General features: G+C 37.8%; 1 protein-coding gene across 1 annotated transcript in view; it reads left to right on the top strand.

The window, feature by feature from the left end:
• The window catches only part of LOC124613416 (argininosuccinate lyase), a 132,491-nt gene that overhangs the window by 65,152 nt on the left and 48,921 nt on the right, over positions 1-18,418 (top strand). The window contains exons 4-5 of the mRNA XM_047142122.1: positions 8,857-8,943; positions 15,243-15,326. Of these exons, the coding sequence (XP_046998078.1) occupies positions 8,857-8,943; positions 15,243-15,326 (171 nt within the window). The remainder of the gene's footprint in view (positions 1-8,856; positions 8,944-15,242; positions 15,327-18,418) is intronic.

Genomic DNA, 18,418 nt, shown 5'->3' with positions numbered 1-18,418 from the left:
TTTCATTATCCAGTCCTGGTCATCAACAGAATTTGCCTCAAAAAGACAGATTCACAAACCATAATTGCTATTATTTGAGTTGATAACATTCAAAACCCTACTGAAATAATAGTTATAGAACTTAATGCATTGGTAGTGCAGTTGTCTAAATAAAAAAAAAATTAAAATTGTAGGTGACATTAACAAAGATATAAGGAAAACTCTACAGCTCAAAATAAGCTTGTATTTTGCTATTTAGAGGCATTAAAACAGACATTTTAAAAGAGGCACCAGCTTGCCAGGAACTAGTGAATGTGTTAAAATACTATTACACAGAAAACATGAACCACACACTTACAAGAATAATACCTACAAATTCATCTGCTACTGAATGATTTTTTGTGTGTGTGTTAAACCAACATATCATCATTGTGCACATTAAACAATATTTTTATCTAATAGTAACTGTTTCATATTGAATACGGCTGTGCCAAACACACATAAGCAAGCAGAAACATTACAAAATGTATGCAAACAAGTATCAGTGGGCAACAAAAATAGTGTAGCAACTTTCACAGATTTGGTACAAAATGCTGACTGGAGTGCTTGTGGTGTTGACAGTAAGGCAGATACATCGATGGGTCTCTGTGATAGTGTTAAGATGTAGCTTTTCCAATCTGGTTTACACCTATGCAGCACCAATGCAAAAAATATAGTAACAAATGTTCAACTTTAGGAATATAAATCGTCACAAAAATAACAAAACAAAAAAACTGTTTGTAGAACAACAGTTGATATGTTATTTTATGCCTGTTTCAGACTAAATCAAGAAATTGTCTGTAAGGTTATTTGTGAATTGAAGAAAGTACACAACAAGCAATTTATAACCATTTCAAGGAATAAATATAAAGCCATTTGGGAAGTTACCAATGAGACAAATGGGAAGAAAAGCAAGAGTCATTCACCAAGTTACATTAAGAATGGAGATTGTGTTATCTCTGACCCAAAATAAATATGTGAAATATTTAATAACCACATTATAAACATCAATAAAAAAAAATTTTCTGTAACTGGTGGTCCTGTGGCCTCTCTCTGATCATACCTAAAGTTATGTATTAAAAAACTGTTTCTTGAACCAGTCACACTAGGTGAAATCTGCAGTACTATAATGGAGAAATCAAACATATACTCAAGCAGCTGTGGTGATGTATCCAGTTACCTTCTCATACAAATACTGCCATTATTTGTCTTACCTCCTAACGGATATAGTAAACTGCTCCTTGCTGTTGAGCCGGTCCTTAAAGATTTTCAAGATCACAAAAGTGATTCCTATAGTTAAAAAATGTGAAATGAGTGATGTAATAACTGCAGACTCATTTCAATTCCATCAAGCATTCTAAGGTTCTTGAGAAAGCAGTATATGACCATATTATTATATTCCTGGAAAGCAACAGTCTATTGAGCCCTGACCAATTTGCCTTTCTAAAAGGGATATCAATAAATGGTGCCCTGTATTCATTTTGTTCTCAGTGACAGAAACCATATAATAGGAGTATTCTTTCACCTCACAAAGGCCTTCAGTCTCATCAACCATGAATTACTTATGGAGAAATTATTGGAGTATAGAGTTAGGTAAAAATGAAATAGTCTGGATAATATCTCTCAGACATAGTACAAAGAATTGTAATCAACAGATCATATCTCTCTGAAATAGTGCAAATAACTGTAATCACTTCAAGAAGTGTTTGGAGCATACAGTCATAGGAGCAAGTCATAAAACCAAGGATTCCATAAGGTTCCACACTTGGTCCACTTCTGTTTGTTATATTTGTCAGTGATCTGCCCCAAAACATTCAGGCAGGTCTACCAGTAATTTTTGCTGTTACACCAGTATAGCCTAATGTGTTCAAATCAATGTGCTAATGAAATCCATAACATAATCATTAGATACAAACTCCAAACTGGCAACTGGTTAAACACAAATAAACTGTTAATGAAGAAACACCACCATCACTCTGCAACAGAGTATAAAACTGCTGTCTGAAGTGTAAATAGGCAAGCCTAGTTAATATGGAATATTTTTGTTTCTGGTCTTACTGTTATGAATTTCTCAGTTCACCTCAAGACCACTTTTGATATTAATCACTAACATTATGAGGGAGCACATATATTGGCATGTAAGTCTAAGAATCCCTAGATACCTGAAGAGGCTTCTGGCAGATGTTTGGTTATCAACATCATATAATATTTCTACAGCATACTTCTGTGGGATAAATGTTTTTTGACCCTAGCTGCATATTTCCAGCAGATTATGCATAGGACAGTACTGAGTGAAAGTGATCACAGGGGGAGAGAGATTTTGAAAAATAAAGTACACTCAATTTGACACACACTGAAAGAGTTTCCAGTGAGGTTCTAGGCGCGAAGTTCCTAGGCATTTAATGGATAATGAACTGAGGTAGTATCTTTGCTGATTAAATCATAACCAGAAGAATTGCTTGTTTTCAGGGACCTTGTGAATTTGATATATCTTTGACATTTGATTTGTAAAAAATTATTTCTGTAGGTTGAGTATGTAACAAGTGTCTAAGTAATTCTAACAGATATGCTTCCAGTTGACTTTTTTTCCTCCCTGTGGTTTCAGCTACTGGTGGGAAGAACATAGTGGCTACTGATTTGAATTTAACATAATCCCACTGCTGCTGTCATCAGGGAGCTGAATGAAATTTGCCTTATCATTTTTATTTCCTCTTCCCCATGAACCATGGACCTTGCCGTTGGTGGGGAGGCTTGCGTGCCTCAATGATACAGATAGCCATACTGTAGGTGCAACCACAACGGAGGGGTATCTGTTGAGAGGCCAGACAAACGTGTGGTTCCTGAAGAGGGGCAGCAGCCTTTTCAGTAGTTGCAGGAGCAACAGTCTGGATGATTGACTGATCTGGCCTTGTAACATTAACCAAAATGGCCTTGCTGTTCTGGTACTGCAAACAGCTGAAAGCAAGGGGAAACTATATATACTATATTTTTCCCGAGGGCATGCAGCTTTACTGTATGATTAAATGATAATGACGCTTTGTTTGCTTTTTGTACCTCTTTATTTACACAGGACCAGTTTGGTAGGTCATGACGATGTGCCACTGAAAAAAGATCACATTTGTGTTTCTGAACTCAAGCAATTTTTGCTTAAGAGAAATTGTGAGCTCCTTTGTATTGTTCGTTGCTATTTCATATGTTCCAGTGAGGAAAACAGAGAAGCCATTTGTGCTCAATTCCAATACTTTTTCATGGCTTACTGCAGTCACAGCTTGGAAACTGGCACATGGTTTCACAATGACAATGATTTTGTCAGTACATCTATTACCTAATTCAGTGGCTATTCCTCATCCTCGTAAATAGATCAATTTTAAATGCACTTGTTAAGGGAAGTTCTCATGTTTCAAAAATACTATTGTGGACTGCTGTGCCTTCTTTTGAACTAGTACCCTTGATTGTTTTTTCTATTAGAGACATCGATGTCCCAATTTGTTTGCTTGAGTTGGGCAGATTTTTACTGTTCAATCACTTTTTATTCATTTTCTTTCCACAGTGTAATACTTTGTTGTTTTAGTCCTATCTCTTTTGCACAGTCCAGTTTATCTCCATGTGGTTCACTGTTAACTTCTTCATTACAGTCCTCATCTTCACCCATATCCTTATTTTGTAAATGAATCCAGAAATAAATTTAATAATTAGCATTAGATTGTGCAATTAATAACATGAATTTTAAGTATGCCAAGTATTTCATAATTTCAAATATTTCTAAAAGAAGAGTAATTTTAACAGTACATACAGAGTTAGTACAAATTGATTTTAACAAAATTTCTTTTTATACATTTTAGCCTGAAATATAATACATCGTATACAAAATGATATGAAATTCATTTAGCTAAACAGCTGAGAAAATGTTCACCTATACAAGATTCAAAAATATTCCTGGCATGAACTATTTCTATAAAAAAAGGTAATGTTAGAGGAGGGTGTCCCATTAAAACTTCCAGATCTCTCACAGCATTGTCAGTCTCATTACTTTTCTTGCACGCCTTGTACATGAAGATGTATAATTGGACAGATAGTGTTTTTATTTATATATAATTGTGTAGTTATGTAATTAGATATACGAAAATATGACGTATGTAATGAGTTATGCAAAATGTAAGTTTTCTAATGTAAAACATCAATTTGTAAATGCCTTAAAATCTGCAGGTATTTAATTTAAAAGTACGTGTGCATGTATAACTTCAATGGACAGAGCCAATTGCATGGTAAACATGCTGAAAGGCCAATAAATGAACATTTAAACCAAACATTTATTGTTGCCATTTCGCCAATCTGGGCTGATAAACCTTTTATTACAGGGCTCATATTTATTTCATGAAAGACTGTTGGATTTAGAAACAGATGATCACTTGCTGCTGTCCTGTGTCCTCCTATTCTTGCAGAGGATATTACTGTGGGGAACAAACCAAAGCTAGACATCAGGACCTTTAGATGATCTTGACCACTACTATGTCACGATGAAATCAATATTGAACTCCCTACATGCAATGACTTCCCAGTTATTTCTACTATTTCTACAACAATATGTAAATGACAGATTGCTACTCACCACATAAAGGAGGTGTTGAGTCAACATCTCCTGTATGTGATGAGTAGCAATTAATCCTTTCCATACTGTTATTTTCCATTATTTTAACTGTTGTTAGTCCCTTTTTAACTGCTTACAATGACTGTTAAAGCATCTACCATTGGGTGCATGTATACTGTTATAGGTACTGTCTTGTATGTTTGCAAGTCTATACTGAAGTACAGCACTTAGAGAGATTTTCAGTGTAGTACTCCTTGACCTATATAGCCTGGGACTTTATTTCAATTTTTGTACACACACACACACACACACACACACACACACACACACACACACACACACACACACACACACACACACACACACACACACATGTTGTTTATATTATCTAAACAATATTATGCTTACAATAATTGTCTACATCTAAATCTATCTATTTATGTTACTTTGAAATGATGTTCTGTTATGCATAGACAAAGTGATATTGCAGAGATTTAATGGACAGTGCACCTGTCACATTGAATGCTTATAGAAATTATTTGTGCAAGACATTTAGATGTAGGTCATCCAACATGTTCCAGAATGAGATATTCACTCTGCAGCGGAGTGTGCGCTGATAAGAAACTTCCTGGCAGATTAAAACTGTGTGCCCGACCGAGACTCGAACTCGGGACCTTTGCCTTTCGCGGGCAAGTGCTCTACCATCTGAGCTACCAAAGCACGACTCACGCCCGGTACTCACAGCTTTACTTCTGCCATTACCTCGTCTCCTACCTTCCAAACTTTACAGAAGCTCTCCTGCGAACCTTGCAGAACTAGCACTCCAGAAAGAAAGGATGTTGTGGAGACATGGCTTAGCCACAGCCTGGGGGATGTTTCCAGAATGAGATATTCACTCTGCAGCGGAGTGTTCGCTGATAAGAAACTTCCTGGCAGATTAAAACTGTGTGCCCGACCGAGACTCGAACTCGGGACCTTTGCCTTTTGCGGGCAAGTGCTCTACCATCTGAGCTACCGAAGCACGACTCACGCCCGGTACTCACAGCTTTACTTCTGCCAGTACCTCGTCTCCTACCTTCCAAACTTTACAGAAGCTCTCCTGCGAACCTTGCAGAACTAGCACTCCTGAAAGAAAGGATATTGCGGAGACATGGCTTAGCCACAGCCTGGGGGATGTTTCCAGAATGAGATTTTCACTCTGCAGCGGAGTGTGCGCTGATATGAAACTTCCTGGCAGATTAAAACTGTGTGCCCGACCGAGACTCGAACTCGGGACCTTTGCCTTTCGCGGGCAAGTGCTCTACCAACTGAGCTACCGAAGCACGACTCACGCCCGGTACTCACAGCTTTACTTCTGCCAGTACCTCGTCTCCTACCTTCCAAACTTTACAGAAGCTCTCCTGCGAACCTTGCAGAACTAGCACTCCTGAATGAAACGTACACAAACCAATAACGTATTCTACAGATGCAGTAGCATCATAACATGCAAAACCCACCCACCATCCTCACTCCTACACACAGTAGACCTCCCAACAGACAATTGTATAATATATAAACTAATATTAATCACCCTGAGAAGGAGACCTCACTTACCGTGAGGCCATTTCATAGGATGGCCTTCGGCTGTGTGTCTGAGCAGGACTTTGAGGTTTTTATTCTATTGAGGTTACAACATCTTAACCTAAAAATGAACAATACGTCAACTTCTTTTAATTCATTAAAAAAAAAAAATCCTCACGAGCGGTATGGCGTGACCAATAACCACCACAATCAAACTTTAAAGATAAGAATATTTTATAAAGGACAACTCTAATACACAACAAAACCAAAAAATTAGAGAAGAAAAACAAATAGACAACCCACCCACCTCCCCAGGGGACGTAACCCCTGCAACCCACAGTACAGATACCAATAAACGACTGAAAACGAACTATTCTGCAACACAGGTCTCGTAATACTAGGACTCGTGTTGTGTTGCATCCTCGACTGCTGCTGGACGAGTGACTGTAAGCGGCGAGCAGCACGCAGGAAGTCCTTATCAGCGCTCATCAAAAGCCGGAAGTTAATTTTGATTTAAAAAAATGATAAAAGCGCTAAATCCCATGAGAATAACACAGACCGGAAGTGAATTATTCTGCAACACTGGTCAAGTAAATATAAGGGATGCTGAAAATTTCTAAGTCCAAAGCTCAAATGGTAGAGCACTTGCTCACGAAAGGCAAAGGTCCCGAGTTCGAGTCTCGGTCGGGCACACAGTTTTAATCTGCCAGGAAGTTTCTTATCAGCGCACACTCCACTGCAGAGTGAATATCTCGTTCTGGAAACATCCCACAGGCTGTGGCTAAGCCATGTCTCCGCAATATCCTTCCTTTCAGGAGTGCTAGTTCTGCAAGGTTCGCAGGAGAGCTTCTGTAAAGTTTGGAAGGTAGGAGACGAGGTACTGGCAGAAGTAAAGCTGTGAGTACCAGGCGTGAGTCGTGTTTCGGTAGCTCAGATGGTAGAGCACTTGCCTGCGAAAGGCAAAGGTCCCGAGTTCGAGTCTCGGTCGGGCACACAGTTTTAATCTGCCAGGAAGTATCCAACATGTTGTCCAACTATGTGAGACATGGTGCATCAGTCACATCCCTATGTGATCATCTTATGCTGTTGAGCAACTCCTGAAGTTGATCAACCAAAACTATTGCTTGTGAAAGAAATCTCAGTTAGATTAGATATAAACAGAATGCTAGTTGTGACTAACACAAAAAAGGAGGACTGATTTAAAGTAAAGGTTTGGTTTCATACACTAGATGATGATAAAACAGTTGCTGAATATTGATGTATTTTCCCAGTTGATATGGCTATTGCATATGGCAGAGAAATATTCCTGAGTGTCATCAAAATAGGTTGCAGTAATAATACACATAAAGTGTCTCTCATTAACAAATGATGCTCTCCACACTGAAACAAATTTATAAGGCTGCTCATTATTCTGAATAAGCCTCATAAAAGTGATGAAGATAAGCAAAACTGCACAATGTTACAAACCTGTAAAAGCTACAATTAAAGCTGCTAAATGCATAGAAAAAGGTACGTATTTTTTCAAATTTTGAAACAAATGGCAAGATACTCTGTAATGTTAGTCAAAGGGAAATGAATAACTTCAGTTAAGAAAACAGTGTCCAGTTCACCAACTTTCAAGCAAATCCATCTTCAGTGCTGTTAAGCATACAGACATGCAACAATGTAAACATACATACTTGCACAGCCATTTGTAAATAAGTGACTACATTTCACCAGCACTGCAGCTCGAATGAGGTGAGAGATTTCGTCAGATGGAGTGGATTATGTGTGTAAGGAGGCAGTGAGTAGGAGTAAGTGTTTAGAAAGGTTGGCTGGCTGCTGGGAGGAACATATAACAGGTGCAAGGCACAGGAATGTGACATTGGTTAACTTATGCTGTCCACAGGCAAGGATAGTTGTATACAGTACACAGTGATGAGGAGGACTGGATAGGGAGGTTTGGCAATTAAAGAGAAAGGATAAGACTGTGGAGACAAGGGTGTGAGTGTGGAATGAGTGAATTTAGGGTCATGAGGCATTGTGGATGTGGGTGTGGGGCAGAGGCTAGCAGAGCCTGGCCAGGAGGATAATAGGTTTGAGGATTGTGTTGTAAGGACAAAAGTGAAATGGAAAACACAAGGAAAAATTTCAATAGGCAATAAGAATGATAAAACCATATCTGAAACATTACTCAGCAACAAAGAACAGATGACACAAAGAATAGGATGGAAGGAAGCCATCTGGTGATCTAAGCTTGGTAAGGAAAGTCTTTGGTAGAGCATAAATAAATAATAAGGTAACTCTGTCATCAATGTTGAACCTAGTTTCCAACACTGTACATTCACTTTATTTGCTACATAATATAGTTAAAAGAACTTACTATAATATTTGCAAATAATTTATATTCATCTGCTATAACATGGTTCATTACAAAATACAGTATTTGTACTTTCACAGCCTATCCCAACATTTGTGACAAAGAAATGTTTGAATTTGGTATTATATCTCATTCACATCTCCTTCCTCTGTTCCTCTTTCATCTCCAATCATCTGTATTTTTGTCAAAGGAATGTGAGTATGTAAGTCATTGCCTTTTATGTGATTTAGCTCACTTAATTGTGAAAAAGTAAATCAAGTATTTGAAGTGTAATGGAAAATTATTACAATTTTTAAAATGAAGAATATCAATAAAATACAATTTATTACAGGGAAGCATGGCATATGCAGAAGCATTAAAACATGCAGGGTTAATATCTGCTGATGAAGAAGTCCAGATTAAAAAAGGACTGCAAGAGGTAACCAATTAATTTACTATTACCATTCAGTCAGGCATAAAATAATTATCATTTAATCTTGCTTTATTCTGTTTTTATTCTTTTTATCTCAGTTTAGAGATTTTAGTGAGTAGGTGCAAATATTTGTACATTAGCCTGGAATTAATTTCAGCTGTAACTATATTTGTTTCCTTGTCACATCATCCTGTACATAATTTATGTTAACTACTAAAATTTTCATATTTTTCTCCTAGTGCACTGTTTAACACAGTGTTAAATACTTACCAGTACCATTTTAAATTGTTATATTGTTTCAGGTGATTAAAATATGAAGCAGTATATTATTGTGGTGATTGTTTCTGAGAGATTATCGTTTTGTTTATTTATTTTTAAATTAGGCACATAACGTTTTTTAATTTGTAAGTATGTTGAAATTAACTTTTGTTTTATTATTATTTTTATTATTATTGTTCATCATCATCATCATTACAGAGCTAAAACTTCTACTGACTGAAGGTATCAGATTAAAAAATGGTGTAGACATGCACCCCTTCCTTTGAGACACTTACTATGTGTTTATGAAAATGTGATTTAGTACTGAGGTGCCATTTGAAAACTATCTTTTATACTCAAACTGTTTTATCAAAATATTTCTGTTCCCTGTGATTTAAGAGAAGTTTGGAAACATGTGGTGATTTCTTTCATAACGATGCAGTGGTTCACAGATTCAGAATTTTTAATGGGATGTATGGAGTTATTTAGTGGATAACTCAGAGTTTTTTTGTTGATTCCTATTAAATATTAATAGCCCTCAGCAAAGTTATGTATGGATATTTGCTACCTTCACACAAAACAAATAAGACTGATTCCATTACTAAAGCTGTGTTTACACCTGTGTGTCTAGTGCCTGGTCACAATGTCACTGTTCTTGCCCTTACACAAGTAGAGGCACATGTGTAGGTGTAGGTATTTGGGTGTGAATGATTCCACTGATACCTGTGTTCACACTGGATGCCTCTACTTCCATGTGGGGAAAGCTACAACTGCAAGGCAACTAGTTGCAAGGTGTAAATGAACCTTAAGGAAGTATCTGTGTGGCCTATTAGTGCATGCCTCTTTTCTGCCCTTAGACTCGGCCATTGCATTGTGATCAGATTCATCAAATTCCATCAACTCAAGGATGGTGAATTTGCAGTCTGCTACAGACGTATTCTTGAGCTCTGCCATAAAAATGTTTGTAGGAGATTTGACACATCAGAAACAAGATTGGCCCTACAAATTTGTGCATTTACCAAGTATGCTGTATTGATAGTGGTTTCTTTCAAAGTTGGGCATGTTTGAGACTGCACATATTTGTTTTTATTCTTTCTACCCCTCAGGAAATTTCTGTTTGTTACTGTATGTGAGGCTGTATAGGACCTGAGCTCATTTTGCCTTCTGGTGGAGTGCAAGAACAGATCTACAGTAAACTGCTGATCCACTGCATCTAAGTTGACAGCTCAGCTGAAACCATTCAGATGGCAAGGAACCAATTCAAGATAAAAAGACAGTTGCACACTAATATGCCAAACAAATAGTTTCTCAAACAAATGAAGTGATTGTATGGCATTGTTGACTGGGAGGCCCCATTCAGGGGAGTTTGGCCGCTGTATTGCAAGTCCTCTTTAGTTCTTTAGTTGACGCCACATTGGTAAATTGAAAGTCAATGCTGATGAAAATGGTGATGAAGGACACACAACACCCAGTCCCCTGCTGGGAATCAAACCTGGGCACCCTACGTGGTATGCAATAACACTACTGCTATGCTAAGGAAGCGGACAATGTGAGCAATTTAGATTCTTCTGAGATAGATTGTATTTATGACATGTGGGTATGCGACCAGAGAAAAGAGACAGAGAGAGTGTTGAAAAGAAAGAAAGAAAGAAAGTACTAGCAAGAAATACAAAGAACAAGCAGGAACAAAATACGAAGAAGAAAATCTTTGTAGTCATCATCTCTCTACAGAATAAAGCTGTTAGCTATACAACCCTCTCTAATAACATGTAGGAAATAACTTTATATCAAGAAATATTCATTTACTTCCATGCTTATCAAATATTAAGAATCTTTATCTGATCATTTACAACAAAATACACTTATCAGAGATAAATAGAGCCACCGCTGCCAGAGGTGGCAGTATATACAAGATGCAGAATGCAGAATCATAAAAACTGTAAATTGACATATCTCATATTTAGAATTAGTCAGATTAGAGTAGAAACTTGAGCTTTCAGAAATTTGTTACATCTTCATGTTCAAGTGATTACTAACTTAGTGAAATATTTAATTTTGCCCTAAGAGTTAAACTTTTCACTTATTCTATGACATACACAATCTCACCTCTAACTGCAATGGAAAAATTTAAAGAAATGATTAACTGCTAAGATCTTTGAGTATATACTGCTGGCCATCAAAATTGCTATACCAGACAGTATAGCAAATAACTAAATTTTACTTAACGTGAATACACAGTGTAGTAGGAAGAATGCTTGATTAAATTTGTAGGTGTAAAATTTGGTACACCATGCTGCCACCTCTGCAGCAGTGGCTCTAACAAAACTGGGAACTGAGGTAAACTGACCTGGAATGATGGATTTGGGTACATCATTCCATGCTGCTTCAAATCTATGCCAGGGTTCATCAATCATAGTGACTGGTAAGCTGTGATATGCCAATCGCTTGGCAACCCATGACCGGACATTTTCAGTGTGTAAGCAACCTGGATAATGTGCAGGCCAGGGCAAGGGTCGAACACTTGCTGTGCTGCGGAAACTTGTGATAACATTGGAAATATGCAGTCTTGCATTATCCTGTTGAAAGATAGCATCATGACAATCTTGAAGATTGGGTAACCCTCGGTCTTATCACGTCAGAAATGTAATGCCTGCTATAGAAATTACCAGCTATGTGAACCAGAGATGATTGTGCTGTGATTTGTTGTCATTAGAATGACAAACAGCAGTTTCAGTAAACAACAGTCCTGATGCTGCCAAATTCTGATACATGATGACAGAAATTTCTCCTTCATGCATGAGGTATGACACAATATTCTCACAAATAACAATATTATGAAAAGGCCAGATTGCTATTTGGCATACAGAGGAGATGCTGACTCACAGACAGGGACAACAAAAAGACTGCAAGTTTGTAGTTTCGCATTGGTGGTCAGAGACAACAGTCGTGTGTGTGAGCTGTGCTTGCATGAATACATATGTGTTTTCTATGTTAGAAGAAGGCCATTTGGCCAAATGATCACATGTTTAGCAGTCTTTTTGTTGTGCCCGTCTGTGAGTCAGCATCCCCTCTATATGTCAAGTACCAATCTGGCCTTTTCATAATTCTGTCATTATTCAATCTGAGTTTTTCCCCTGTTTGAACTATCTTTTCTCCTGCACAGAATGTTGATGGAATTACTCCTACTTTCTTTATGCTGTTGCAATGAAATACTAATCATTTACATATCCATGATCATAGTACACTTTGTGCCAATTTGACATTTGTTACAAGCCATCTTAATGGTGTTGCAATGACCAGCATTGCATATTGTATAAAAGCCACACATCAATTTCAACAGGTATGCTCACGTGCGTGCTCACACACACACACACACACACACACACACACACACACACACACACACACACCATGTGGATATCCCATATAAAACCGTGTATCTCACACCTGATATGAACTAATTAAAAAAGAATAGATGATAGTAATGTTAAAAAAATGTAATTACCTGTTTATAAGAGATGCTGGAAGTGGTGTTCATGGCCATCCAGGCCACTTGGCAGGTGATTCGATTAAAGGTGATGAACTGGTAAATGAGGCATATTGGTTTTATGTGGGAAGCCCTGTCTATATATCTACATCTATACTACGCAAACCACCATGAGGTGGATGGCATTTTTAAAGCTGGATACCAAAATTTTGTTAACAGAATTCCTCAGGATAGTTTATGTCTATCTTCAATAGTCTTACAGTTCAGTTCCTTCAATATCTCTATGACACTCCCCCATGAATCAAACAAACCTGTGATCATGTGCTGCGCTTTTCCATATACGTTCAATATCCTCTGTTAATCCTATTTGGTATGGGTCCAACACATTTGAGCAATATTCAAGAACCATTCCACAAGTAGTCTGTAAGCAATTTCCTTTGTAGACTGATTGCACTTCCCCAGTATTATACCAGTAAATCCAAGTCTGCCACCGGCTTTACCCACAACTGAACCTATGTGATCATTCCATTTCATATCCCTGCAAAGTGTTACTTCCAGATATTTGCAAGAGTTGGACAATTACAACTGTGACTCACTGATATTATAATCATAGGATACTATGTTTTCTCATTTTGTGAAGGGCACAATTTTATATTTCTGAGTATGTAAAGCATGTTGCCAATCTCTGTACCACTTTTAAATTTTATTAAGATATTACTGAATATTTATGCAGATTCTTTCAGATAGTACTTCATTGATATTGATAATTTACTACTGATTTGGAAAGTATTCACTTTGTGCTGCCTAGTGCCTTACAATACCAAAACTTTCTTATGGATTCTTAACTTTGCATTTATGGAGAAACCTTTTCCTTGACAAGTTGCAGTATTATTCCATGCACAAAGCATAAAGAAATAAATGGCAACATTCACAACATTCAGTTTTCTGCACTTGTATAAGAGGGCATGTTATATCACTTTCTTTTTTTAATTGTTAAACTGTCTTTGGTGTGGTGAGAATGTTTTCATGTGAGCAAACAATATGACATATGTGACTGTAAGAGGCTCATATACATCAGAAAAAATAATTTCTGCTAAACATGTCTCCCATATTTCTGCATGTCATAGTTGTAGATAGCAGTACATTAACAATAAATAAATAAGACAGGACAAGAAAAAGACTTTGGTGGTTATCACAGACCAGAGAAGTTGTTTCAGCTCCTCTTTGTTAATACATTTCCTGATCTTTTGCAAATGTAAGAAGTTTTGCTTTGATGTTATAACTGTGAACAGATACGTGGGTAAGTCTGTATGAGTCAGTGAACAGCATGGACAGCAATTAAGAAAGATAATGTGATTCCTCAGTTCCTCCCGGCGTATTTCTTGCTCGAACAGTCCATGGGTGTACTGCCGGTCCATAGTGTCCAGTGGGCACAATATTTCGATGATCAGACATGTCACCATCGACAGGTGCACTGACGAACTGCGCTCCTGAGGGCCGGCAGCCATATTAAATTCCCTCCCCTCATGAGGTATTCTCTTTGCGGTCCGCGCCCGAGCGTCAGCAGTTGCTGAGGTGCTGGCATTGGCGTCCATGGTGGCATCGGTGTAATTGACTCATCTGCCCTAGTCACCTGTTCATTTCCTTTGCTGAGCATCTTTTTAAAAAGATGATGCAATTACACCGTGCCATTACAGATGGTGATGCCAGCATCTCAGCGACTGCTGACGCGCGGGTGCGGACTGCAGAGATAATGCCTTGCGAGGGTAGGGGATTTAATATGGCCACTCGCCCTCAGGAGCTTAGTTTGTGAGTGCACCTGATGATGGCAACATGTCTGATCACCGAAATATTGTGCCCGTTGGACACTATGGACTGGCAGTACACCTGTGGACTGTTCGAGCAAGAAAGGCAATGTTGTGCAGCAGACATTTACATACAATTAGATGAATGTTTGCAGAGAATGTGACACAACATAAATCTGTATGTAACAGTGTGGAAGACCAGACAGATAGCTGCACATAAACAGAGAAGCAGACAGTTTATGGAAATAGTGTGACTGTAACATAAGATATCAGTTTAGTGTAACACATTATTTTGGATTACTAGAACTATAATTACTGATATTATTTACTGATATATAGGAACAATGGATGACTCTAACATGATGATAATCATGGAGCAAGCAGTGGTTATGTATAACACTTTGAGTTGGGTCCTCTTAACTTATTACTTGATATGGAGCAGGGCCTCATTGTCAATAGTCTAAGATCAAAATGCAGTTGAAGAAGACAAAATGTAAATGTTGTTCTTAATGGAAGACATTCTGTATAGTATTCTCCACTGGAAAGTACTTACTACTTTGGTGCATAAGAAAATTTCAAGGTAGTGTAATATTTTGATTGATGTAATTGATTTTGTGTATGAAAAAACATGAAATATAAAACAATATGATTCTTATACTAATTACAGAATGATATCTCCAGTTTCATTTCATGTACAGGTTTTTACTTCCAGTACTCCACTTGAATTATGTTTCTATTTATACTTTTCCTTACAGATATGTAAAGAATGGCAAGAAAGTAGGTTTACAATAAAGAGCTCAGATGAAGACATTCATACAGCTATTGAAAGGAGGCTGAAGGTAAGATTATCAGGTTTAAAGTACTTTATATTCATGTAAAACTAAGTGCAGAATACTCTCAACTAAGTAGAAAAAATGGTAAAAAGTGAAAAGTTTAAATTGTAGGACAGGCAAATTAACATTTTCAGTCTTCCACCAAAACAGGATGAATGTCTCATATCCATAAAGGAAAACAGAATGACAGATCTAATGTCAGGAAACTTTGTGTGCAAATCAGAACTTTAAGCCAGAACAACTGAAACTGAACAAATTTATCTTGATGGATACATATCTTGATGGATATCATATTGTTGTATATCTAGTAAGAATAAAGCTAGAGTTATTATATGCAAAAAAAGTTGTTGTTGTTGTGGTCTTCAGTCCTGAGACTGGTTTGATGCAGCTCTCCATGCTACTCTATCCTGTGCAAGCTTTTTCATCTCCCAGTACCTACTGCAACCTACATCCTTCTGAATCTGCTTAGTGTATTCGTCTCTTGGTCTCCCTCTACGATTTTTACCCTCCACGCTGCCCTCCAATACTAAATTGGTGATCCCTTGATGCCTCAGAACATGTCCTACCAACCGATCCCTTCTTCTGGTCAAACTGCGCCACAAACTTCTCTTCTCCCCAATCCTATTCAATACTTCCTCATTAGTTATGTGATCTACCCATCTAATCTTCAACATTCTTCTGTAGCACCACATTTCGAAAGCTTCTATTCTCTTCTTGTCCAAACTATTTATCGTCCATGTTTCACTTCCATACATGGCTACACTCCATACAAATTCTTTCAGAAATGACTTCCTGACACTTAAATCAATACTGGATGTTAACAAATTTCTCTTCTTCAGAAACGCTTTCCTTGCCATTGCCAGCCTACATTTTATATCCTCTCTACTTTGACCATCATCAGTTATTTTGCTCCCCAAATAGCAAAACTCCTTTACTACTTTAAGTGCCTCATTTCCTAATCTAATTCCCTCAGCATCACCCGTCTTAATTAGACTACATTCCATTATCCTTGTTTTGCTTTTGTTGATGTTCATCTTATATCCTCCTTTCAAGACACTGTCCATTCCGTTCAACTGCTCTTCCAAGTCCTTTGCTGTCTCTGACAGAATTACAATGTCATCAGCGAACCTCAAAGTTTTTATTTCTTCTCCATGAATTTTAATACCTACTCCGAATTTTTCTTTTGTTTCCTTTACTGCTTGCTCAATATACAGATTGAACAACATCGGGGAGAGGCTACAACCCTGTCTTACTCCCTTCCCAACCACTGCTTCCCTTTCATGTCCCTCGACTCTTATAACTGCCATCTGGTTTCTGTACAAATTGTAAATAGCCTTTCGCTCCCTGTATTTTACCCCTGCCACCTTTAGAATTTGAAAGAGAGTATTCCAGTCAACATTGTCAAAAGCTTTCTCTAAGTCTACAAATGCTAGAAACGTAGGTTTGCCTTTCCTTAATCTTTCTTCTAAGATAAGTCGTAAGGTCAGTATTGCCTCACGTGTTCCAGTGTTTCTACGGAATCCAAACTGATCTTCCCTGAGGTTGGCTTCTACTAGTTTTTCCATTCGTCTGTAAAGAATTCGTGTTAGTATTTTGCAGCTGTGACTTATTAAGCTGATAGTTCGGTAATTTTCACATCTGTCAACACCTGCTTTCTTTGGGATTGGAATTATTATATTCTTCTTGAAGTCTGTGGGTATTTCGCCTGTTTCATACATCTTGCTCACCAGATGGTAGAGTTTTGTCAGGACTGGCTCTCCCACGGCCGTCAGTAGTTCCAATGGAATATTGTCTACTCCGGGGGCTTTGTTTCGACTCAGGTCTTTCAGTGCTCTGTCAAACTCTTCACGCAGTATCATATCTCCCATTTCATCTTCATCTACATCCTCTTCCATTTCCATAATATTGTCCTGAAGTACATCGCCCTTGTATAGACCCTCTATATACTCCTTCCACCTTTCTGCTTTCCCTTCTTTGCTTAGAACTGGGTTTCCATCTGAGCTCTTGATATTCATACAAGTCGTTCTCTTATCTCCAAAGGTCTCTTTAATTTTCCTGTAGGCAGTATCTATCTTACCCCTAGTGAGATAGGCCTCTACATCCTTACATTTGTCCTCTAGCCATCCCTGCTTAGCCATTTTGCACTTCCTGTCGATCTCATTTTTGAGACATTTGTATTCCTTTTTGCCTGTTTCACTTACTGCATTTTTATATTTTCTCCTTTCATCAATTAAATTCAATATTTCTTCTGTTACCCAAGGATTTCTACTAGCCCTCGTCTTTTTACCTACTTGATCCTCTGCTGCCTTCACTACTTCATCCCTCAAAGCTACCCATTCTTCTTCTACTGTATTTATTTCCCCCATTCCTGTCAATTGCTCCCTTATGCTCTCCCTGAATCTCTGTACAACCTCTGGTTCTTTTAGTTTATCCAGGTCCCATCTCCTTAAATTCCCACCTTTTTGCAGTTTCTTCAGTTTTAATCTACAGGTCATAACCAATAGATTGTGGTCAGAGTCCACATCTGCCCCTGGAAATGTCTTACAATTTAAAACTTGGTTCCTAAATCTCTGTCTTACCATTATATAATCTATCTGATACTTTTTAGTATCTCCAGGGTTCTTCCATGTATACAACCTTCTTTCATGGTTCTTAAACCAAGTGTTAGTTATGATTATGTTGTGCTCTGTGCAAAATTCTACCAGGCGGCTTCCTCTTTCATTTCTGTCCCCCAATCCATATTCACCTACTACGTTTCCTTCTCTCCCTTTTCCTACACTCGAATTCCAGTCACCCATGACTATTAAATTTTCGTCTCCCTTCACAATCTGAATAATTTCTTTTATTTCATCATACATTTCTTCAATTTCTTCGTCATCTGCAGAGCTAGTTGGCATATAAACTTGTACTACTGTAGTAGGTGTGGGCTTCGTATCTATCTTGGCCACAATAATGCGTTCACTATGCTGTTTGTAGTAGCTTACCCGCATTCCTATTTTCCTATTCATTATTAAACCTACTCCTGCATTACCCATATTTGATTTTGTGTTTATAACCCTGTAGTCACCTGACCAGAAGTCTTGTTCCTCCTGCCACCG

The sequence above is a fragment of the Schistocerca americana genome, chromosome 1, assembly GCF_021461395.2.
Source record: "Schistocerca americana isolate TAMUIC-IGC-003095 chromosome 1, iqSchAmer2.1, whole genome shotgun sequence".
Taxonomy (NCBI): Eukaryota; Metazoa; Arthropoda; class Insecta; order Orthoptera; family Acrididae; genus Schistocerca; species Schistocerca americana.
This window is presented reverse-complemented; position numbering and strand designations above follow the sequence as displayed.